The sequence below is a fragment of the Echeneis naucrates genome, chromosome 17 (genome assembly GCF_900963305.1).
Source record: "Echeneis naucrates chromosome 17, fEcheNa1.1, whole genome shotgun sequence".
Classification (NCBI taxonomy): domain Eukaryota; kingdom Metazoa; phylum Chordata; class Actinopteri; order Carangiformes; family Echeneidae; genus Echeneis; species Echeneis naucrates.
Window position 1 is genome coordinate 15,535,224 of NC_042527.1, and position 25,027 is coordinate 15,560,250.

General features: G+C 40.7%; 1 protein-coding gene across 4 annotated transcripts in view; it reads right to left on the minus strand.

Moving 5' to 3' along the window:
- Positions 1–25,027, minus strand: part of pde1cb (phosphodiesterase 1C, calmodulin-dependent b) — a 64,417-nt gene that overhangs the window by 27,849 nt on the left and 11,541 nt on the right. Inside the window, exons 1-2 of one of the 4 annotated variants that reach the window (XM_029525740.1) lie at positions 22,172–23,019; positions 17,325–17,351 (exon numbers count right to left, since the gene is read on the minus strand). The exons of the other annotated variants lie outside the window; for them this stretch is intronic. Of the exons in view, the coding sequence (XP_029381600.1) occupies positions 17,325–17,351; positions 22,172–22,434 (290 nt within the window). The 5' untranslated portion in view covers positions 22,435–23,019. Of the gene's footprint in view, positions 1–17,324; positions 17,352–22,171; positions 23,020–25,027 lie in introns of those variants that run through there. 4 annotated transcript variants of the gene reach the window in all.

A 25,027-nucleotide genomic window follows, 5' to 3' on the forward strand; every position in this document is an offset into this window, starting at 1 on the left:
ACTGCATTTACTTTAATCCTGGAAAGCAATTGGTGGGTTCTCAGAAGTCATTTGTTCTGCAGGGAAATAAAACAAAGCCAGCAGCATTACAGAATGACAGTCAGCACGTTTATCACAGAAATACCAGACTTTGTGTACCTGTCTTGCTTTGTGTATGTGTGTGGGCGTTTTGCTCTGTATATTAGCAGAGTGATCTTGTCCTCATGTGACAGTGTTAAGTAGGGAACACACCCCAGAACAGCTACGAGCTGACTGATCACACAGAGGAACAAATCGTACACCTGCTCGGAAAGCATCTTTTTCAGCGTTTATCAAAAAATGTCCAACACTATTAAAATTAGTAGAAATAAGTTGCTATTGTTGGAAGAATCATGTTACTGTTTAGTTATGCTAATGAGAATTATTAGTTTCCGGACGATGTGAGATAGATGATGTGTGATTCACGCAGTAGATATTGTATTTCTCTACTCAGGAAACCTTCGGATTCAAATGTATGAAGAAACGAAGGTTGAAGTTAGATTCAATAATAAGGTCTGACCGCAATATACATATATATTTGTAACATAATGGCAGTGATCAACCCTGAGGCTGTGATGGCTGTGATGGCTGTGATGCTCCAACTCACTCCAGAAATAACATTTGAGATCTCCCTCCAGAAAAGTGCTGTATTCTGGACGGATATTACAAAGAAACCAAAGACTGAAGACCGTCAGTACCATTTCAAGGAGGTTAAGTCGGTGTTTGCATTGCAATGAAAATCAAATATAACCACTGACAATAAATCAAGACACCAAATATGCATGAAATGTAATACAGTTTTTTTTTTGTTGTTGTTGTTGTTTTTTTGTTGTTTTTTTTTACTTGCATCATTAATTACCAGAAAACCAAAGATGGCTTGTCAGGTCAAAGGGGAAGCAAACTGTCTTGTGGAGAAAATGGGATCTTACTGGAACATAGAGACCAGTGGAGGGTGGCGTAATTAAAGATTTAATGGACTCACTAATGACTGTGCTATTGCTCACCTTTCAATTATAACAACAACAACAGCAACAAACGTGTTTTTGAAACCAGCTGTGGCAAACATCATTTCGTATTGCAGGAATCAGTCAGAGCTCCTGGTCCAAGCAGAGCGATGAAGGTTTGACATGCTTTAAGGTGCTGTGCTCATCCATGACTGGGCTTTTTTTCAATAGGGGGAGTACAGTCTGCCTAATAAACACATTCAGACTCATAATAAAACAAGTTCATCTATACATCCTCAAACTAGTGTCTCAGACTGTCTTTGATCCAGCTCATAAACCTGCTCAAGATAAGATTAGCAGTAAAAACAACAGCACTTACCGTTCCACGCTTCTGAGTGCTACTGTGACTTAGTATCAGAAAGAGGCACGATGTGCTGAGCAGGCCAGGACTTGTTAGCTCGTTAGCATGCTTCATTAGAGGGAAGTGACAGACATTGAAGGCAAAAGACAGTCAAGATTAGCATTACTTTCCATCTCTGGAGACAGCTCTTAAAAAATGTCATCTGGATCTCTCAGAATTATTTTTATAACACAAAGCAACATGTAGTTTAGATCTGCATTAGCCACAGCACCCAAAGAATATGAGCACGGTGTTACTGTTTGTCAGGGGTGGACAGTAACAAAGTCGATTTACTTGAGTTAATTAAGTACAGTTTTGGAGTATCCGTGCTTTACTTGAGTATTATTTTGGTGGATACTTTTACTTTCACTTCACTACATTTGAAAGACAAATATTGTACTTTTTACTCAACTACATTGTTTTTAATTGTAATTGTTTTTGTAACACGCACACCTCTGTGCGTGTTCCAGGTCAGAATATGGCCACGATGTATAATCCTCATCCTACCTGGGATTGATTCTCCATAACGATTGGCTCATTCCACATTATACATTGTGGCCGTATTATTTCCTGGAACACGCACACCTCTTGGATTCAGATGAGCACACATTAGCTTGTATCCAGAGTTTGTATGTCTTCTGTGGACATCACTTACAACACAGTCCAATTCGTCATCGCTCACAGCTGAATACAGGTCTGTCTTTCTGCACAAAAAAAACATTAATAATGAGTAATGTCCCGGTCCTTGTGTGTGTTGTGTCTGAAGCGGTGGAATACTTCTTCTAAATCCTGTATTTCCTGAGGTTTTTTTTTTATATATATATATACCTTTACTGAAGTAATATTTTGACAAAGCTACTTTCACTTGTATTGGATTAATATTTGACGAGGATTATCTGTACTTTTACCCAAGTGGTGAAGTTGTGTACTCTGTTCACCTCTGTCGTTACATGTGATTAATAAAACCAGCAGAGAGAAACCGCTCTAGCAAACATTCAACACACTACTGCACAGCTACTCAATCCTGGTCAAATGCAACACACAGTTAGATATCTGAAATTGCAGAAACCTCAGCGTGTAATCAAAGCTCAGTGGCCTGACACAAAACAAGCTAAGTGCACTGATGGCCTTCACCGAGGATCCGCACAGCTCCTGTCACTCCAACAATACAGATGGGAAAACAGGAAAATTGTAGTTTGGAACATTTATATTGCTCTCTCAGTTGTAGCCTCGAGCTTCCACAGCATCTCCAGTGTTACACCCTCCTATGCTCCTGCCATATGTTGTGCCATCCAAGTTGAACTCGGAATGAACTGAGTGTGAAAACATATATGTCCTATATCCTTGAGTTCTCTCCAGTGAGCATCGTTAAGGTGGCTGTCGTAACTTTATTACACGAGTCACTGCTGTTAACTAATCTCTAACACGCTTCGGTGTGTGAGTTACATAATCTTAGCAATTTAAGTTTGCATTTCAGCACAGGCCTGCAGGAGACAAAAGCAGAAAGAAACTGCATCACCAATAGGGCTGCAACTAACGATAATTTTGATAAGCCAGTAATCTGTCGGTTATTTTTTCAATGATTAGATTACGAATTGTATAAAAAGAAAAAACATATTTCCAGCACTTTATTTAATAAATGCAGCTCAGAGTTACAAAACTTTTTCACATAAAAACACCTAAATAAAACCTTCAAATTTTTTGTGTGCATTTACATCATCACAAATGTTTACAGTAATCTTCAGGCCCCGTGAATTATTCTAATCACAATAATGGCCTGCTACACTCGATCACCTGCTGGCAGTCATTTCTGCTGAGCACGTGTGTTGGCACTGTGGTTGTTTGAGGCAGCCAAAATAGATTTTTTTTTATCTAATAGTTTGAAGCTACGTTTTAGAAATGCACTTTTTAGATGCTCTGTATTTTGATATAAGTCCAAGAGGTTAGGTGGATTGAATGGTACTGCAAATAATGCTTTTCTGTCCAGTGCGTGGTCTGCTCATCCGTTGTTATCGACCACGTCTCCAGTTCATAACACGGTCATTAAAGGCCAGATAATCACTTGCAAATACCTAATGAGATAAGAACAGATTTTCCAGGATCATTGAATTCTCATGTCAGATTAGTCATGCAGGGCAGACATTTTTGCCTGTCTCGATAAGAAACATAGTGTGCACATACATTCACATAAAGTTTTGATGCTTCAGGCAGTGGCAGAGTTTGCAAAAGCAATTTTTGAAAGCATATGTTTATCTGCTTCAAGTCCCTGCAGTCCCTGAATTTATGATTCATAGTGTGGAAAAGTGGTTCCTTATCCCCAAACTGCCACCAGATACCCTTGAGCGAATCGTTTAACCCCAAACTGTTTTATTAATGCTGCTGAGTGGCCAAAAGAAAAAAAAATAAAAATCAGTCAGTCAACTCAAAGCTTATATAATGTGTAATAATATGCATAGGAACGTCTCACTCAAAACAGAAAATAACCACACAAGATAAAACCCAGAAATAAGTCAAAGTTTAAAGCCAAGTTACTCTCACTCTTCAATTAGCTCTTATTGACATGCAACATTTAAAACTGCTTAATTACCAAAGAATCACAATTAACCCAGAAAACATGCTGGTTTCATAGTCAAGCGTTATTAATAGAAATCTTCGCAGTACTGATTAGTTAGCACCCCACTGGATGCGAGCAGCAGGTGTCGTCATGTCAAATGCTACTGCGATGGCTAATGATTTTTTTAAAAATGGTTTCTTTTTCACCCAGGAGGCATTTAGACAGAGAAAACTCAAACCCCTAAACAGTGGTAGCCAATCTAAGACAACTGAGAGGTGCGAGAAACTTTGTCACGCAGCGGAGATTGACTCAAAAAACACATTTACAGTTAAACACTTGGGAGTAAATAAGATGAACAATCTGAACAAAGCCATTGCACAGGCAGATGGAGGAAGGCGAGGGGCGGTGCTGTCAGAAAGCCTGACTGAGGGGACACACACTGATGTAATATGTGTTTGTGGATTAGATCTCATCAGAATTTAACATTAAAAAAGGCTGTTTGTTCCAGCTGGGGTGGTGCAATATTTAGCTACGAATTAGGATTTATGACTCATAAATAACTAAATACGTATATTTTCTCGGGCGGTTCAATATATGGTGGAGGCTGAAGCAGCACATTCATTGTTGTCGGGTATGATTTCCACAGTGAGGGTCAATTTCTGCTTTTTGGAGATGCAAAAAGACTTAATTTGGGAGGTTAGAGGTCACTGCTTGTTACACACATACCTAATTCCAAAATCTAAAGGACTCGTCTGCACTGCTGTCCTCCAGCAGCCTCCTTGAATTTTGCGTGGAGACCTTTGTTCATTTCATTCTCGCTGAACTCCTCCTAAAGTGGCTTGGCGAAGCCTATGGCCAATTTGACACCCACCAGCTCTTCTCAAAGTTTCTCTATAATCTCAGAGGCCTCAATTTACAACTTTTAAATTTCCTGTTATATGTTTCCCCCGTGCTGCATCATTCTTCTCCACTGCATTTCTTTTCAGAGTTCTTTATTTGAGACTGGAGGGTTATGTTGATGATTGTTTCTCCAAAAAAGTTGTTTTAAAAGCCTTCAAGCATTTTCAACTCGTACAGCATGGCTGATCGTCGGTGTTCCTCCTTCTCAGAGGTCTGACATGTTCAATTCAGAGGCGTGACAGAGAACACTTTGTTCGGGTCCTTTTCCCAAACACTTATTTAGAGCTCCTGCTCAAATCATTCCTGGTAAGCAGAAGCACAGAGGCTCAACTTAGTCTTGTATTTGAAGCTCTCGCTGGTTGTCAAGCGATGTCTTTCTCTTTTACCTCCCAGGACCTGAGGTGGTCTATGAGCATGGACTGGGTCTCTTTCATTTCCCTCCAGGCCTCAGGGCTTTCAAAGAATTCCAAGGATATATTTTTCTTTTCCAAGATGGGTTTGCTGAAGTCAAGGTTCAAACCTGTTTGCTCTCATTTATACATATGTCGTTTCTCAGTATGGGTCATATTGTACAGACCATTTGGAGAGGGGCTTCACCATTCAAAAGGTCTTTACTCAAAGTCATTTGATTTCGTTTTAAAGGTCAGTTTTATTGAGGTTGTTAGTCAGGGTCATCAGTGAACATGCAAGCATTTTCTTGTGTCAGAGCACGATGTGTTGCAGTTAAGTTCACTGATCAGTTTCTGAAGAGCGTATTCGTCTCCATGGAGGGCTTTACTGTCCGTGAAGGCGTCAGCGTTTTCGGAGGGGGACCTCGTTCGGTCTGATAAGGTTCTCTTTGAGTTTTCAAAGCACTTCTCAAAACACTGGAGAGGATAGTAGTTGACTTGCTAGCGGGAGTTCCAAGCCTTGAGGGTGCTAAATGCTCTGTATCCTTCTTTTCTGGTTTTAGTACAGACAAAGAACGACTGTATGTCATCGTCAAAGACACCTGGCAGTCACTTTCAGTAGTCCCTCTCCATTTCTCTCTTCTTCCTCAGTCTGCTCGTGTTTCCCACCACTTCGATGGCACCTCTCACGTTCCCTCTCTACACCTTCATCATGCTTAACGGTGAGATGTCATCATATCTATCCGTTCTCCTTCTGTTGCCTTTATTCTCTTTTCTTTGAATGCAGAAGTGAGATAAAACCTTTACTGGCATACGTTATAAAGATCCTATAATGATGCTATATTTGTGCAGATAAATTAGTTTTGTCTAAATGCTTCTTGCTGAAACTTTACCCAGGTCATTTATACGTGGATGGTATGAAGGTTGAATTTTTGCCATGTTGATATAAGTAGAAGTATAACCGTCTCTAGTGGCCTAAAATCTACAATCTGTTCTGTGGTTTTCTCAATCTACATGCAAATCAGGTAAAAAAGACCTGGACATTTGGGGGGGAAAAAAATCTGTACTTGAACATTTTCATTAATATGAAAATATGACCCAAATCGATAGAATAGACTGAATGGGCTGTTACTCAAGACTGCTCAGATTTTTGTGAGTGGGGGTTTGGTAGTTTTAAATTGTTAAAGGCTGTTTACTCCAGTGCTGCAGTAAACAGTCTGTTACAACACATTTATGAATCGTGTTACCTGGAAATGAAGAGACTGTGAGATGTCCTAACACAGGTCGATAATGTTAATTTCTCTGCTAAAAAACAGTTATATAATTTGAATTATACTTAGTGTACAATTGGACATCTTTTAAAGTTAGGCATTATGGTGAATGTGGTTAGACACATCTGACAATATAAGACAAGATGGACAACCTGAAAAAGTTACCCTGAGAGGTGCATATGTGAAGGTCACTGAGGAGAAAGAGGGAGCTGATCTGACATGACCCCGTGACCCGGAAACAGATAAGCAATAGAAGAATGGATGAATGAATGAATGTAAAGGTGATCACATCCCACACACACACACACACACACACACACACACACACACACACACACACACACACACACACACACACACACACACACAGAGCCCAGGCCAGTCTGCTAACTCAATGAAACAGGAGAGGTAAAGAAAATAGTGCCTCAACTAGATTATGTCTTTGACTCTAAGACAGAACATAACAAGAGTTAGTGAATAATGCCCTGAAAAATCCATCAGAGATTATTACAGCAACAAACCAAACAAAGTGATAGCCAACTACGGCTGCTGCATCGTGACTGTGACAAGGAGGGGGTGCAACAACACGACAACAAAAGGTGCATCACAACACTTTGTCATATCGTTTTAGGCTTGTTAACCTTGTTCAAAAACGGACGTGCTCATTGAAACCACGCGGAGAGATAATTCAAGTTCGTTCTGAAACACAAAGAGGAAGAGGGAGCGAACAAAAGAGGGGGGTGGCGGGGTGAGCGGACGTGATAACACGGTTCTGTCTGACCTTGTCCTTGTCCCCAAACCTGACACACACAGAGGCACAACCACACAGATAGATCAATAAAAGCTGAAACGTGGTGCACTGTGCTGAGTGAGGTCATCGCTGGTCTGTCCTTCAACCTTCTGGACAAACAAGGACATCAGAGTGCCCTTTATTTGGCAACAGGCCACTTCACACAAAGCGCGGTACGCTCACACTGACAAACACCTCCTTTATTCAAAATGAGCCATTTCCATTCTGGGAGCCTCACGTTTCAGCACGCCAAGACTGGATATTGTCTCGGGGAAATCATAGCAAATGTGTCTGAGCATGCTGAGCATTCCCCCCGACTTCACAGAAAAGCTGAAAAATGTTTCACTTGATTTAAGTATATTCACACGGCGTGTCCTTGGATATGCTGTGCGCCGCATAAAGCTGTGCCCTATAGCTGCAGAACAATATGGGTTTTTATCAGTCTCAGTTATTCCTGATAGGTTTTCAATCTTTTCTGTCCAAGCTGGTAATGTGAAAGGAGACCACAAATTAATTCATAAATAATCATTGAGCAGTTCAATAATTTAGATGGATTATGTACATATATAGATTCACATTTTCTCTCTCTCATTTATATTTGGACTACTTTTATTTTACAACTCTACACTTTTACTATTTTCTCAATTGGCAGACACACTAAATGAATGTTCTAGTTCTCATTTAGGCTAAAATAACATGTCTCTCTTAATGAGACACGATAGCAGCGATAGTTCATGTAAGTCTACTTCACAGAACAGCATTCAGCTACATTACATTACATTAACCCTTACAGATACTCAGTTTTTTGATATGCCCCTATTTTCTGTGCTTCGCTGTAACATATTGACTCTGAAACTGAAGATGGTTGTTGTATTTCTCTGATTGAAGCATCACATCCTTAAATAAATTTGTGTGGACGCAGTGTGGACGCAGTGTGGGAGTCAGACTACTTCCCTTTCGGAAGATTTCATTTTCATCCAACCCCGTCAGTCAGATGCATATCACATCAGAGCGTACACTAAATATTCTCCTTAGATTCCAACCCAGGCACACAGATATACAGCAGAGACATCCATTACACAACTCACCTGAACAAAACTCTTTTTGTACTTCGACTATAGCACTTGTGCTACTCTTGAAAAACTCAAGGCTACGAAATTAGGCCCGCTCTCTGGAGGGAGTTTCTGACTCTGGGTGATGTTCAGAGTCACTAACTGAGGTGTATAAACAGCAGAAGTGCAGGCAGGTTTACAACATCGGCAAAACAAAAGTAATTCCTGACGTTAACTGACCATGGGACTATTAATGACTCCTGTCTGAGGGCTCAGGTCTGGGACAGTCCTCCAACTCTGTTCACTCTCTGTGCTCCAGTCCCTCATCGGGTCGGAACAATATAATGCAGCACTCCTACTTTTGATTTAATTTTGATTTAATTTTCATTTAGATTTAAATGTAATGAAAGCATTCATTTCCGATAACCAGTTATGTTGTGTTTCCCTCTGGTTTGTGCTTGTTATGCTGTTAATCGTGTGTGTGTGTGTGTATGTGTGAGAGATTTCATTTCAGGACAAGGTTATTGTGTTCATTAGTGACAGATGTCTTAGCTAGAATTGGGTTGTTAACATGAAGACGGCCGTTTGCCAAAAGATGTGCTGCGTTAAAATCTCATTTTTCACTGTGTGCATCACAGCCAGCACACCTGACTGGAATAGACGCACACGTTCTCTCGGATTTTTAATAAACAAGCATCAGCATGATATTCTAATGGCTTCAAACGAGCGATAATAGCAGTTCTACAGCCACTTCTTGAGTTTCTTTTCATAATTCATATGTAGCCTGGAGGTATTGTCGAGAGACAACAAGACTGGTCCTCTTTCAGTCGAATTTCTTGGTGGATTGATTATTTTTACTTTAGTGTAAAGAGTGATTTGCACAATTGGTTTCAAGATTTTACTTTTTTTTTTTTTTTTTTTTTTACTGGAAAAGACAACAAATAAATATGAAGTTTTATATCTGTGATAACTATTTTATCTATTTTTCTCTAGTTATTTAACAAGAAGAATGGCCAATTGGTAATGTAAAGAAAAAAAAGATATAACGCAGATACAAGTTATCTTGAAGCCAGTCTTTCTATTTGATCCTTGTCTCAGTCACCAAACAGCCAGAGAGCCACAGTAGGATCATTTCCTCATACTCATTTTCAGAATGTTTTCATTTTTACCAAAGTAATACTAATTCCTAGAAAACCAGCATTCAATTCAACTCCTCTCCATCTTCATGTCTACGATGTCACCCTAAAGGCTACTTATTTACATTACTTCAGATTGTCGGACTGGGAAAGGAGATCCCAGTCTGGTTTGTTGTGAAGATGATAAAGACTCTTCCTTGAAATGATGGAATAAATCCATCTTTACTTTTCTCATTACAACAATATCATTAATTAGGCGTGACATTATGTGTATATGTGTATGTTTCAGTGGAAATACAAAGTGGATCGCATACAGCAGGCAGATCGTAGCGTACATTCTGCAGTCCACATGAATGTTCACAGTCAGGTAACAGGGAACTAACGTACTGGCAGTTTATTATCTGGAGAGGATGTTTAGTCCAGTGTGTCCACAAGAGCATTAAAAAAAACGGCGACAGAAAACAGAGTCCCAACTGCGTCACTGCTGTGTTTCCTAACACTCCTCTCAGATTAAGATATAAGCAAACACTTGCAGTTTTACTGTAATACTCCACACTACGAGAAGCAATATTGCCCATAATAGCGTCATGTTCTGGTTCATTCTTTGGATACTCAAGTTCTCTCCTGCCAAGGTTGAATCTCATGCATTCCTCTTGGATTTTTCCATCTCTATTTTAGCACAAAAAAAAAAAAAAAGAAATGAAAAAAAAAAAGCCCATTTTGCAGACACGGTCTTTTATATTGGGTACGACAGACTGTGGGCCACAGAAAGTATCTGAAAACACTGCATTTGGCGTCTGTGATACACTCGGGCCAAAATGACTGGGATAGTTAGAGATGAACGAGGTGAGGTGATAGATAACACACCCATCCAGACAGCTTCAGGGCATCACATATGAGCACATACTCTGCATACAAAGCAACTGAGGATAAATGTAGCCTCTTATTTTCCTACACAGTCTGACCAAATGTTTTCTGTTCATTCACTCTGGATTTTACCTTTTGGACCAACAGCCATCAGGGAGAAGGGTAAAGGTGAGATGCAGAAGTGAGGGAGCAGAGGGTGGTGTTGTTGGTGGAAGAGTGGATATATATAAAAAAAAAAAAATCTGATTAAGGAGACAATCTGCACCATAAATCTGCAATATCATCCGCTGGAGGCAGCAGGAAGGGGAAGCCTCATGAGCTGGCCAGGCACCAAGAAAGCCCATGGTCTTATCTCTGCCACAACCTCAACTTAGGATAATAGCCCATCATTCAGGCTTTGTAATCAATTTTCAGAATAGCAATACACTTAGTTCGATAATGGAGGTGGGCAAAGAGGGAGAAAATAATCAGCATAGAAGCTTTTTGCTTAAGAATAAAATGGAGCACTTGTCTATGAAGTAGCCCTCTTGATGTCACTTGATGTAAGAAAAAAAAATCTATTTAAGAGTGATTTGCCACGTTTTGTGCAGTCTTTGATGGGCGTTGTTTGGCCTGAAAGCCACATCCATCACAAGCACCCGTTTGTCTTTGCTGTACGTGCACATGTACTATATGTGCAGGTGCATCAAGTAATATGTTTTTAGTTTGTGCATATGTGCCGATGAACAAACAACAAAAGAGTCTCCGGCACCTGCGCGCTTTAGAAAACTGCACGGTCATGAGTGAATCATGCGACCTGATGTGCTCACCTCAGAAAAGAAAAGAGCACCTGAAGTGAAGGAAATGGGAAAGAGAAGGGTGGGTGGGGAATATAATTACCCCAAGCTTGGGAGATTCATTTCAGCCGGGCAATTAACCCCCTAATCATCAGGTAGCAGGAGACATGATGGGACGGGGTAAAGGGGAAGAAGGATCAGCCCGTCGGAGCTAAACCACAGGGTGAAGACAACGGGAAAATCACGTTCACCCCGGAATGGCCAAGTGCAGTCGCTCTATAATTATTAGGTATCCAAAACTGTTTACTGCCGCTTTTGAAAGCACTGCACACATAAAAGACAAAAACTGTTTCACACAGACAACCAACCCAAAAAAACCTCAACCTGAAAACCAATTACAGAAGAAAGTGTGTCATTAATGGCTGAAAGTGAGGTCTTGAATTCTCTCAGCCGCACACAGACATAGATAAAGAGCAGATGGCTGTTTTTTAATCAAAAGAGCCACTAACCCAAATAAAGCAGACACTCAGTCTGAATAGTATACTGCGCGTTTCGCTATAGAGCCACTTTCATCATATCTGCAACACTTTTCCTCCCACAGCTCCTTTTCTCATGTCATCATTTATATCAAGAGAAATCATCTTTGGTAGATTTAGACTATTAAAAGGATTTCATCCATGCAATACTTTGCGTCAGCATAGAGAAAGGAACGTGGAGGTAGCATCTCGCTTCGAGAACATTTCAGTTGTATGCATATTACATACACATGTCCTTCGGTGGGATAGGTAACGTTAACAAACTACTGCACCTCAGATGGAGTTATAATAATGGTAAGACGTTTATTGAAAACTTTGCCCCAATGTATGCTATTTGTCGTGATGGCCATCATTTAAAGTAGAGTGGCATTTGTCCTCCTAATTTTTATTTTTTAATTCATTAACAAGATCATCTCTATCTGAGCTCATCATCATCTTTATTGCCACTGTGATTTACTGTCCTTTCTCAAGGGACAATTATTTGTTTTATGAGATGAGCTTGCACTATTGCATTGTTGGCCCAAATGAATCATTCCCAGTAAGTGGCCGAGTAGTTGTGGTGACTGACAAATGGCCCTGGATGGAAAGGAGTCAGAGAGGCATAGCTAATGGCATCTGATGGGCTGTTCTTGAAAGGCTGCCTGGAAGATTTGCTCCCTGATTGCCAACCAAAGAGCTCAATTTTCCCACATGACACTCAGTCTGATGATATCTGTCCTCCCCTCCTTTGCTCTTGCTGTTCTTCCCCCCCCCCCCTCTGCAAATGTGCCGTTTTTCTCTCATGTGTCGGTATTTTTCTGGAAATGTTATTTCCCAGAGTGAAATCGCTGCCCTGCTGTAATACGTGAACGAGGGCTGGAGTAGAAGAGGAATGTGTGAATCCTTTGGTCTAGCCGGTTTTCTGCATTAATTAAGCATAAAGTCTGATATGACCTTAACAAAAGTCACACAGCGTAGACAAACACAATGTGTTTACACCAATAAACACACAACTACCATATTCTGTGGCTGTGTTTCAGGTAAACACAGAACTGTTGGTAAAAGGCAACTAACTGGACAATCTTCCTTTGGCATCAACAACCTCAAAGAGACTCTGCCATATTTTTGTCTTCTCGAACACGAACAGTTGGGGAAGGCTGATGTACTTCAGGGACATTATACCGCCCAACGGTTTTTCCATCTTTTTAAGGTGGATTTGTACATGAGAGGTCTTCTTACAAATACAGATACTTCAGTGAGAGGACTCTGGGTTCGAACCCCTACCAGTGCCTGCATGGGTTCTCTCCGTGTAGTTTGGCATTTAAATATGTCACATTAATTAGTGACTCTGAACCTGACCTGTGAGCATGAATGGTTTTATTTTTTTTTTTTTTCTCTTGTCTCTATATGTCGGCCCTGAAATAGACTGACTTCCTGTCCAGGCTGTCCCCCCCACCCCCCCGCTGCCAGTGTCAGCTGGGTTTGGTCTCAGTCTTCCATATCTTTCTCACAACCTGAACCAAAAAATCTTATTTTTAAAAGTATGTAACATATTCATTGAACTACCTGTCCCCCCCTCTACATTGATGTACACATGATGTACAAATAAACATTTGATGGATAAATAAGGAATCCTATTTGTTGTTTTTCACAAACAACTCATACATTATGATAACAACAGCAATAAACAAAGACTGACGATGCAGATTTACAGAAGATACAGACTAAATCTGTCCCGCACATTTCTCTCCTTATTTCTTTAGATAGCTTAAGTTTCTCTCTGCGGCATTCAACATGATAGGCTTTGGAAAAGAAAAGACTAAATCCTGCAGTAGCTTTATACGACTGAAAAAATAAATCTGCCTACCTTTTTCTATTTTTATCATCAATATTACTCACATTATGATGACAGTGACTGATGGAGAGTGGAGGAATAGCTTTTTCTAGGAGATAACCAAAATAATATGCAAATGAAAATATTTTAATTAGAAAACTAATTCAAGTCTGTACTGCACATGTTCTGCTGTAGAGTTTGAGATTTGAATCAACTTTGAATTTCATGCAAGTGTATGAGACTTGAATTAAGGATTGCTTTGACGAGACTTTACATTCATTTCATCTAACTTCAGCCTCCAAAATATTAATAAGACTCAAAAAATTGCTCTGCAACAACATGAAGAAAAACACCAGAGAAACTGATGAAAATATCAAAACAGACACATCCAACTACTTACGGTGTATACACATATTTACACACAGTGGGTTTTTGATTCCTGAAGTAAACTGGAGGAGATCCGGCTTCGGATGAGAAGCCCGAGTCCGAACTGACACTGGAAACCATTAAATATCCCTGCAACCCTTCCTCAGCTGTAATCTGAACAAACACAGCAGACCTGGGACAAAAAGGACACACTAAAGCTTTCACACAAACTCTTAAAGTGTTGGCAGCTGTGCTGGAGGTTTGACTGGATTGGATGACAAAAAGCTTACTGCTTTAAAGAGCTGGAATACAAAGAGTGACCACTGCAGCATATTTACAGGCTTAAGTGAAAACTCACTGTATTCAGTGCTCCTTCTGGGCCTGGAATAAAAAGATATACAAGCCATTTTTGTCGCTTCACTGGTTAATAATTGCTAAGTGGCAATTTTGGGGTGATCAATTTTTCTTTTCAGAAAAAAACAAACAAAACAAAACATGTTGTGTTGGGTACAAATTTTAAGCAAATACAGACATAATCAAGGAAAACAGTCTTGCAGTGTAAAAATCAACCACATTAATGAACTTTGAGACATGTTAAAGTAGATCAGCTTCAAAATCTTACAGGCATAAGATACTTTCTTTTTTTTTTCCTCTGCAACATAAGTCAGGAGTTCAAATAACTAATACTCTATAACTCAGATCTAACATTATCTAAGGTCCCTTAGCTACTTTACTACACTTACTTTTGATAAAACATGCAAAAAAAAAAAAATGCATTCAAATAGAAACACATTTTCTTCTGTCTGTGTGAAATCAGGGATCTATGTCTTTTAAGATGACAGGAAGTTTGAGTGGTAAGCCCGTCTCTGTTAGCTGCACTGACTGCTGGGATGGATGACAAGCAGAGCAACAGTAACTAAGGGGGGAGAGGAGGAGCTTAAAACAGTGGAAAGAGCAGATGTGACCATGTGATCAAAAACCAAAAACCAAAATAGCAACAGGGAAGCTGTTTCCCTACAACCAGCAGCAAACCCACACAGAACACACAAACACAGACCTCCGTAGAATACCTTGTATTCCTTCACAGTCTTATTTTAATCCCTTTCCATAAAAACAGAACCCTGTCCCATCCCTCCCCCAGCGAGGAGGGCCGTCTCTCCCCCCATCTGCATTCTGAGGGGTTGTCCTGGTGTGTCAGTAATGACAATGTCCCAGCGTTCCTCTCTGCCAATTAGCCCTGCCGTAATTACACAGACACATATGGAGCTGTCAATCACCTGGCTCCTCCACACAGGAACTCACCCACCCAACAGCGAGAGCGAGGGAAATGGAAAACAGCAGCAAGAGAGATGGAGAAAGTCTCCACCTGCTAGGCCTTTACCACGACACACGACCACACACTGCGCCGGTAAGTTGCATGAGGAGAGTTTCATTCAATTAGCCTGACTGTGCAGCAATCCCATAGTTCACAGGAAAAGGCCAGGAAACAGCTCGAACGCTGTCTTCACAAACCCGTTCGGGTTTTGCTGCTCATTTGTCTTGCACAGTAGTTATAATGTCCTGTTTACTAAATAAATACAAATTGTGCTAACATTTTCTTTGGCCTAGAGGAGAACCAGTTTCTGTTGAACTCGTGCAAAAAGTAGCAGAGATAAACTGTCTGCAGTGTAAATCCGATTTTTTTGGATGTATTAAGAAACATTAAGTGGACCAAAACGGAGAAACTACGGTGCTTACAGTCCATTTCACTTTCAAAGAATAAAGATGGTAATATTCTATAGATTCTTGTTGTCACATGCCACAGAGCGCGAACAAAAACTGTTGAAAACACATGAACGAGCTTCACTGCTGTGGGATGGCACATGTTGCTGTATTACCATAAATATGCAATAATGCCGCACACACATATGTGTCTTGCTGCTGGCGACGCAGCAGGAAACCAAATCTGTGGCTGAATCGATTCTTCAGCAAAGAAGAAAATGGCTGTGGTTTGACTGGCATCTGCGAGACACTGCAATGCCCATTCATTTACTTTTGACTCCTTTTAAATTTGTTTTTTAAAGATTTACATTTGCAGCCAAAAATAATGGTGGCGCATTCAGAGTAGGTAAGAAATAAGTAATAACAGACAGATTGACGCATTCTTGGTTTTGGTATTTTGCCTCCAACTTGGAAACTGGATGTGTCCATCAGTTCACAGCCATCAATGTGGTGTTCTTGGACACAAGTGGATGTACGGCCACCTTTTTATTTACAGCACTGTAAGTAAAGCAGCGTCTCATTAGACTTGGTGGTCTTCTCCATTATCAATAAAAGTCTTGTACCTGAAATTGACGCTGAAGAATAATACAGAAATTTGTGGCTATTTGTGGCTGAGTATATTTTACTAATAATATCCCTGACATTAGCATGTATTCAGCTGTAATCTTAAAAAAAAAAAAAACAACAAACAAACAAAAAAAAACATGATGCAATTGGGTAATAATAGAAAACTATGAGGAAAATTAATTAGTCACTTTATTCTATAAGTCTGTTCGGTGGAAATCAAAGTCAGAAGAATAATTTTCACTCACTACAAGCAAATTCTCAACTACACTAAAGCAAATGTTTACGAAGTGAAGAAGTTAGACTCTAAACCAAAGAGCATGACTCCTTTCATCTCCAAATCAGACAAAGTGTTTGTCATTAGCTGATGTGTCCCACATTTTACTTCGACTGAGGGGCTCTCTACGCATGAGAATTTGCATCTCCTTTGCATTTGAGGAAAGTGATCCCAAGGGAAGCTGAAATGAATAATGGAGGACACTGAAAGAGTGCTTCAGATCGATATGAAAACATCTTTCACAAATGATACTTTAAAATGCATTATCCATTCATCCAGTGGCAATAATTAATCCCTGCTTTCACCCATGTAAATAAATGCATTCAAGTCCCAGTTAATGGAGAGGCTGATTTCCCTTGAGCATCTCCAAAAGAATTAAATAAATGAAAGTTTCATATTGACAAAGATAACACGCTTGGCTTTCAAGTTATTTGTTAAGCTTGTAAGTTTATGTCTGACTTCCAAACATCTGTGTGCCAGTAGAGTGTCAGTTATCTTATAAAGGTGATGACACGTGAATCTACAAGAGAGATAAAGAGAGCGTGTTTGTGACTTGGTGCGTTCTCTTTGGTTGATTAAGGCCCAAGGCCCATCAGGAATGGAGTTGGAGAATAACGGTCGTGACCAAAGCCAGACAAACAACTTTTATTAAAATTGCACTTTCATGAAAAAAATTACAGAGGGCTGTTTGTACGACAAAAAGCGTAATGTTATAATAACGAATAATGAAGAACGCAAACAAAGGTCCGTGAGTGCTAGTGATACAGATGAGGGGTAGGAGTGGTAGAAAATTATTGAGAAATGACGGGTAGGAGGAGGAGGAGGAAGAGGAGGAAGAAGAGATGAGGATGGAGAGGGAGGGAGATGAAGGAGGAGGAAGAGCGTCCAGCGTCCCAGCATTCAGTCTTACCTCTGGGACGTCTTCTTGTACTTGCGCCTGCCAAAGAAAACAAACACAAAGAGAGTGAATATGGCATCGATTACTTTTGTGATCCACGTTTGTCTGCACAAACCATCTAGTTCTTCACATGAGCGACTTTTGTTGCATTCACCAAATTTTTCTTTTTTGCATTGAAGCACACCTGTCCGACAGGTCGCATCGATGCGGCCCGTGTCTTTTCACGTTGTCTGAATTCATTTTGAGATTAAATGAGATGCTAAAATATCATACTGCGACTAAAATAAACCTAGTGCAAATATATTATTCTTTTCACAACACCATTCTCATTATGACATCCCAATTTACTAAGTGGTTTTGAGAGGATTTGTAAATTTCATGACTTTATTGCAATATTGTGGCAAAGCAACTTCTCCAGTTGAATAGTTGCTCAAACAGGCATTGCAGCCCAACAGCTGCGTCGGGGTCTTAATGCGGATTTTTGCCCAGAATCACTGCACACGACGCTGCAACATCCCCTGCTGAATGTTTCCTGTGCCTGTCACATCCTTCTGGCCACTTCTCGTCTAAATAATAGACCAAATTTGCTTTTTAAAGACCTTTTTTTTTGCCATTTAACTATGTGTCAGACGGTTCCATCTTCATTTCTGTCACTGGCAGCTTTGTATTTTCTAATTGTTTAGGGACCCTCAGCACGACAATTGACACTGCTATACGTTTTATGTTTTTCTCTAGTGATGACTGAGCAGCTATCTTTTAAGTTAAAAGGTGTGGAAGTCTTCTTTTTACTCTTGGGTAAACAATTTCCTGGATAAAACGTGCTCACAGACAGGAAGTAATTTAGGGATATCAACAAAGGCGATGATCAGACCGCACAGACACACCTGCCCTTTAATGCACCGGAGGCATTCACTGATTCAAATGAGCAATTAAAGACAAGTTTGGTGAATCCAGCCTGCAAAAGTTGTGCAAGCAAACCTCACAGACAAAGTTTTAGGATAGAAATGCTGAAAATGTTCTTCTATGAGGACCAATGTGCCTCAAACAACGGACAGGCTTTATAGTAATTATATGAGAATGACAAAAAGGTCATTTTGATTGAACTGCTGCTGTGATTTTTGCAGTCACATTATCTAGTTGAGTTCACACATGCATATCAATTTTTAAAAGGAATGCAAATGCTTACAGTCACTTATGCAGATGAGTGATTTAAGAGAATTGATATGCAAAAATACATGCGCGCGCGCACACACACACACACACACACACACACACAGGGAGCCTACAAAGTCACATTTAGACACGTCTACTATAACTTACCCTACCATTTGGCCTAACGCACACCCACATCTTCATAAAGGGTTTACAGAATGGCTCTAAAAGCTAAATTCATACACACACACACACACTTCAAGCACTTATAGCAGCTAAGTGGAAGAAAGGATGGACACACTGCCATCAGGCTACAGACACGGTTTAAATTCCAGTCAGCCACAATACATAGCACTTAACTTGATTTGTTTCCCAATCTCATTCTGTATCAATCTTTCCTGGAGCTCAGGGTAAAAACTGCAAGCTAAGGAACTTAGTCACTGTAAAGAAATGTGAAGAGCTCCTCCAAGATTAGTTGGGTTGTGTGTGGGGGGGAGGGTGATATCAATCATTTGGAGTACATCCAGCAATTAAAATTAAAAAGACATTAAGAAGCACAGTTTTCATAGAGAGTGTTGGGAATTTTGAACACAGAGGATATAGGACTAAAAACAGAGGGAAGAAGCGAATAAGGACAGGATATATATACACAACAAAAGGAAAATCGAATTATCCGCATAAAGTTGGTATTCTTCATTCTAGTTTCTGCCCCCCCCCGCCCCTCAATGAGTTTCCTTCATGTCCATGTGTGTGTCACAGACACAGAGCTTCTTCTAATTGGAAGGCTTGAATGCAACGTCCGGCATAATGTCCGGCATAATGAGGATGTGGGCTGAAACAAGATGTCATGGAATTATTCTGAGCATAAAGAACACAGTGAAGTTATTAAGCTAAATCTTACAGAAACCACATTTCAGGGTCGGGGTCAGGGATTTTGATTGGCTAGTTGGACACATGACAGCAACTTAGATGTCTTTGGCTGGATGGAGGAAGGCTAAAGTCCTTACACCATAGTATAAAGATAGTCCAGCACAATGTCAGTTCATTAAAGGTAATGTAGCAAAGTCGTCCATGTAAGTCTAATACTACAGCAGATCACATCATTACTCATTTACCGTGAGTAAACTGCTTGCTAATTATGTGAATCTAATGTGTAACTATTTTATGTACTTCATATACTTTGACTTCATGCATGAGTTGGCTGACTGACAAGCTTAATCTTAATTAACTTATTTAGTTTTCACCACTGCAGAGAAAAACAAAAACAAAACGATAACGTCACTCAGATTTTAAGGTTAATAATGAGGACAAGCAGCAAATCATGAAACCATAAACCATGAAATGTTTGGCTTTTACATACAACACTAATTATCAGAATAATTGCCAATTAATGTTGATATGATTATGGCGTGAAAAGAAAATACTAAGTACAGCATTTGAGTAGATGTACTTAGTTATTCTCCGCCGCTGTTTGGGAACCATTTTCTTCTATTTCAAACGGCACTTCACAAATCATTTAGTGTCATGAGGCGGTCAGCCGGTAACCTTGATCCTCCTTGGGCCAAATCTGAGTTGCCCTTAAGGGAGCTCTCTGTGATGAACTGTTGATCAAGTGATTAAATAATTCATTGATTTCCATTAATCAGTAGGTGACGCCGAGGTCGGGTCTGTCGCAGGGATCTAATTTATTAATGGAAATCCATCGGAATCCATTCGCTGATGCAAAAACATAAAGGGGCCATTTTTCAGAGGGAAGTAATAAAACACAACACGGTGTTTATTTCTTGATCTGTGGCTGTCGTCGGCCTTTAGACTGCGTCACTGAAGGCTGAGGGGAGGGAAACCAGCGCAGAGTAAATGCTCTCTCTGCCTATCCATGAATGATTGGTGTTCTCTATGAAGTACGCGGTGCCAGAGAGAGTGCTGCGATCGCCACACACAAATCACACAGCTGCCAAACAAATCTCTGAGGGTAGGCTGGCAGCACATACAGGAAATGTCACCAAGCTGCAGCATACACTCTGAAACGCACATCCAATCTATATTATCCACAGGAGCAGGTGAAAAGTCAACCTTTCCCTATCACGCTGATATGCACACGCACACGCACACACACACTGCATTCTGCTGATCTCTCCCTGTTAAACACACAACATACACTGTGTGACGCGTCAACATCTGTGGGGGCTGCCTGTCAGTTGGAGCTCCCTCTCTTCAGACAGAGGCTCTTTGTGAGATTAAAGCCTAATGTGATCTCTGACACGCAACAGGAGCCCTCAGAGCACCCAGCACACTGCAGCGAAGCCATGATAAAAAAAAAAAAGAAAGAAAAGAAAAGGAAAACATCCTGGGCCCACCGTTACATTAATCTGGCTCGCCATCCATCAAATATCTGAAAGGAGAGATGGCTCTGACGGGAAATTTGTGACAGTGACTAAAATGGAGGAGACAATGAAGCCAACTGAGGAAACTTAGTGCGGCAGAAGATGATGGTGGAGGGAACCACATATCGGGCCTCTCACACCGAAAGAATGACTAATCATGGGGCAACAGAAATACCACAACATTAAAGCAACTAAAAATAAATTGAGTGACGTGAACACAGAGGAGAAGAATGATGATGGATGGAACTCCAAAAAAGAAAAAGTGCTTGGTCCGCTCACTTAGTCGTCATCTGTGTTGCAGGGAAAATCTTACAGACCTTCAGCAGTTACGTTCAGGATTTTCTTTCCTAAATACAAACCTCATAACAACACCACCCACCCCCTGCTGAGCAGGAATGATGAGATCTAAAGATTCCCTCCTCACCCTGCATATCAACCGCATGGGGATTTCCTCTATGGGTGAAAGGTCACCGAGGTGTTGATTGGTGGATGTGACAAAGTAATTTTATATATATATGTACATATATAAGACCCCAGGTTATGACATATATACCATAAACTGGGGTCTGAAAAAAGCCAAAGGGATCTCCTTAAAGAAACTGCAAGAAATGAAGAATGTGATGCTCGAGGGGGGTTTTCTATTATTTAAAGAGAAATAGCATGGGCACGTCAATGGCAGAAAAATAGCACAAAAGCACAAAAATTCAAGACTTCCTGCATGAAATTCTTAGAATTGGACAACAGGTGTTCTGTGCATGTTAGATGAAAAAATACAGAAAAGGGGCACCAGCATCTGGACAGTCCTGAGAAAGGCAGCAAAGCTCCACAACTCCATGTGTCTTTAAAGGAGATTGGTGCAATGGCGTAGAAAAAAAAAAGAAAGAAAGTACTTAAACGACTTAAATAAGCACGTTTTTCTGCACCGGGGCTGCAAGTGTGAGTACTCCACCTTTGTTGCCTCCTCAGTTTACTGATGTGCCCAATAAAATCAGGTGTTTGTTTCCAATCTCCCTCTGAGTGTCACTCACTTATTTCCTGCTTTTCTTTAGGTTTACAGCTTATTCTCTCTCCCCCTTGATTGTCACACACACACACACACAGAGTAAACAACACCAGTATGAAATGAAGAAAAGCAGGCTTATTATGATTAAACTCTTTCCTTTAGGTTTTTTATCAGTCTATCTGTGATTGACTTGTCCTGGTGAATTTATTACAAATACATCAACATGTATATATTAAAATATAAACTGTATGTCACAGGCACACACACTGCCCTTCTTCACACAGACACTTGTTGAAAAGAGTAAAAGTGGATATACTCACAGTCCTCGGAGCCTCAGCCAAATCTTTTCAATCTGCTCTGGCTGGAGATACTTCAGGGCCGTGCTTTCAAACTCCTCTATCTCTTTAGTGGGAGACTCCATGTCAGAGACTCTCAGAGTTCCAGACGCGTCAGGAGGAGATAAAGGGGAAAAAAAAAAAAGTTTAATCCCCCTTAAATGTGATTGGTGAGAAAGCGTAGCGGCGAAGAGATGTTTCCAACGTGAAGGAAACTGGGACGTGATCAGGGTTTCCTCTCTCCTCATTCACATCTGCACCCAGAGTTACGACAAACTGGCCGTCATCCTTCCTTCCTTATGTCTCTCTTCTCTCCTGGTGTGTGACTGTAACTCAATAACAGTGCGGTGCAGTGCTCAAGTCACTGTGACAGTCGTGAAACAGCTCAACTGTACCTCTTTCGGCTCTCCCTCTCCTCTCCCTTTCTCTCTCTCCCTCCCTCCCTCTCTCTCTCTGTTCACTTCTCTCCTGTGTGAGCACAGGGGTCCTGGAGCCGTGCCATGCTCTCCCAGCAACAACGGGATGCAGACGGCAGGGCAGCACAATCTGGGATTAATGCTCACTACCAAGCCTTCCACAGAGGGAGGGAGGGAGGGAGGGAGGGAGGAGAAACATCACCAGTCAAAGAGAAGGAGGAGTCTGGCTGATAATGAGAAACCATGTTCTGTTTCATCCACTGGAAACCCGGAGGAAGGGAGAGAGGGAAAAAATGAGTAGGGACGTGGAGGGACAGAGGGACGAGACCTTTAGGAGAAGTCATGATGCAGGTGAATGAACTGGAATATGAAAGAAAATGTTTGGAAAAGGACAGAGCAACAAGGCTGCTGCCTTTTCTTGTCTATTCCCAGACACATGTCAACACACATTATTATTTCATCAGGAATGTAAAGCTAAATGTCATGAAGAAAACACTGACTTCATCAAAGGTGAAGAAAAAGAAAAAAAAAAAAAAAATCAAGTTTAGGGTAAATATATGTAATGTGTTTATAATCCCAAAACTAATGAAATGATATATTAATAAAGAATATATTCTTAAATGTAGATAGTACATTTGCTGTACAGCATATTAAACATCATGACAGTGCGGATTAAATCGTAAGCAGACGGTGCATTGACACTGATTTCACTGAGATTACTCTAAACCACTAAGCAAATTCACTACAGCGTAATCTACCCACCAACACAAACACAAACCAACTGTGACACAAATACTACAATTCCCTTTGTCTCTTCTCTTACTCACTTATGCAACATGCAAACAATACACTGCATTCAATTCTGTGTTGTTCTCCACCTTATATTATTTCCATAATGAAAGTGCTGTCATTAATTACATACAAAACGCTTAGCACTGAACATTCTGCTCATTTAACAACATCAAATGATCATTTAAACTGCTCGTTCCACTACAGATTCTTCTTGTTTTTCTTTTTGGCTTGTTCTGAACTCTCTGAACATCTAGTGGAAGCCCACAAAGACATGCAGCTCTCTTCTCATTGTCTGTCCAAACCTTGCAAGTATGACTCAGCCCAGAGCCCCCCTCTCCTCCGAGCCCCTTACATACTCCCAGGTCTTTCAATTACTTGATGCAGGAGGCAGGGATAATGCCAGGGCCGCACCTCAAAGAAGCTCCTGCTTTCATCTGCTGAGATGGCTCCTCTGTGAGGAGGGAGGAGAAAGGTTTTCCTGAGTGCCATGAAGCCTGCTGATGTTCTCTTCAAAGGCGCACTTATCTGTCTCCCTTTCTGCCCTTGGATTGTAGTTTCTCTCTCTTTCCATCTGCCTTTCTTCAATGCACTCTTCATCACTGTGTCACTTTGTGGAGGTATGCTGGTTCCCAAGAGATCTCGAGCCACAGACAGAGTTGACAGGTCAACTTGGGGGGACTTGTACGAATCATCACAGCGACTTTACATTTCACTGCTTGCTGTTCACAGGTTAACACCCCAGAGACCTGATGCATCCTGTTTTCTGGATTTGCAAGTGTGGCACCTTACAAGGATGAGCCTGGTGAAAAAAGGGACTGTCAAAAACCCTGCAAGGACGAGGAAGGTGAATCTAAGCTGCACTGCAGTGAAGACCAAGTATTTACGCAAAAAGGAAAAACACAAAGTTAGTTACACGTTTACAGAAGTCTTCATTGGATGTTTGAGATGATGATGCAGTTTCTGTGTGTGGGTGGAAAAGAAATGTGAAAATACTCCAGTTACCTCTACCTCAGCACAGCAAAACAGCAAAACTGTTCATTTTGTTGAGGTGGAGGAAACATAATGGTCATGGCAAACAAACTGTGTCCCCTTCCCAAAGGCTCTGCAACATCAGTGGCAGGAGGGTAGTATTCAGAAAAACACTTTCAACATTTTGTCCCTTTCAATCCTGGCTGGCTTTTCACCCAATGTGTGGAGTGGCTATGCTAACTTAAACAGTTGGTTAAGGTTGGAGAGAGATGTTTCAGTAAGAAGACTACTTGGTGTTGACAGGATGTTACTTTTGGTTTCCTGAACAAACATCACATTATGTGCCATTCCACATCCCAACCTCCTCACCCTTATTGAGGAGGTGTGGATTTGTCCAGTATGGATACTGCACAAGTGCACTTACTGCTTTTGACGTCATAAAGGATCCAAGTGATTTGAGCTAATCCAATTCTTATATCGTATGAAGGCTTAAAGAGAAGAGAATATGTTCAGCGTCTTTCTTTTACTAGAAAAGCATCATGCTGTATGAAATAGCAGGTTCAAGAATGCAGCCGTGTGGAGCAAGATGTGGCCTCCAGCATTTGCACCCAATGAATCTCAGAGAATAGTACATTGCCAGCTGATGACTGAAATACCTTCCAGG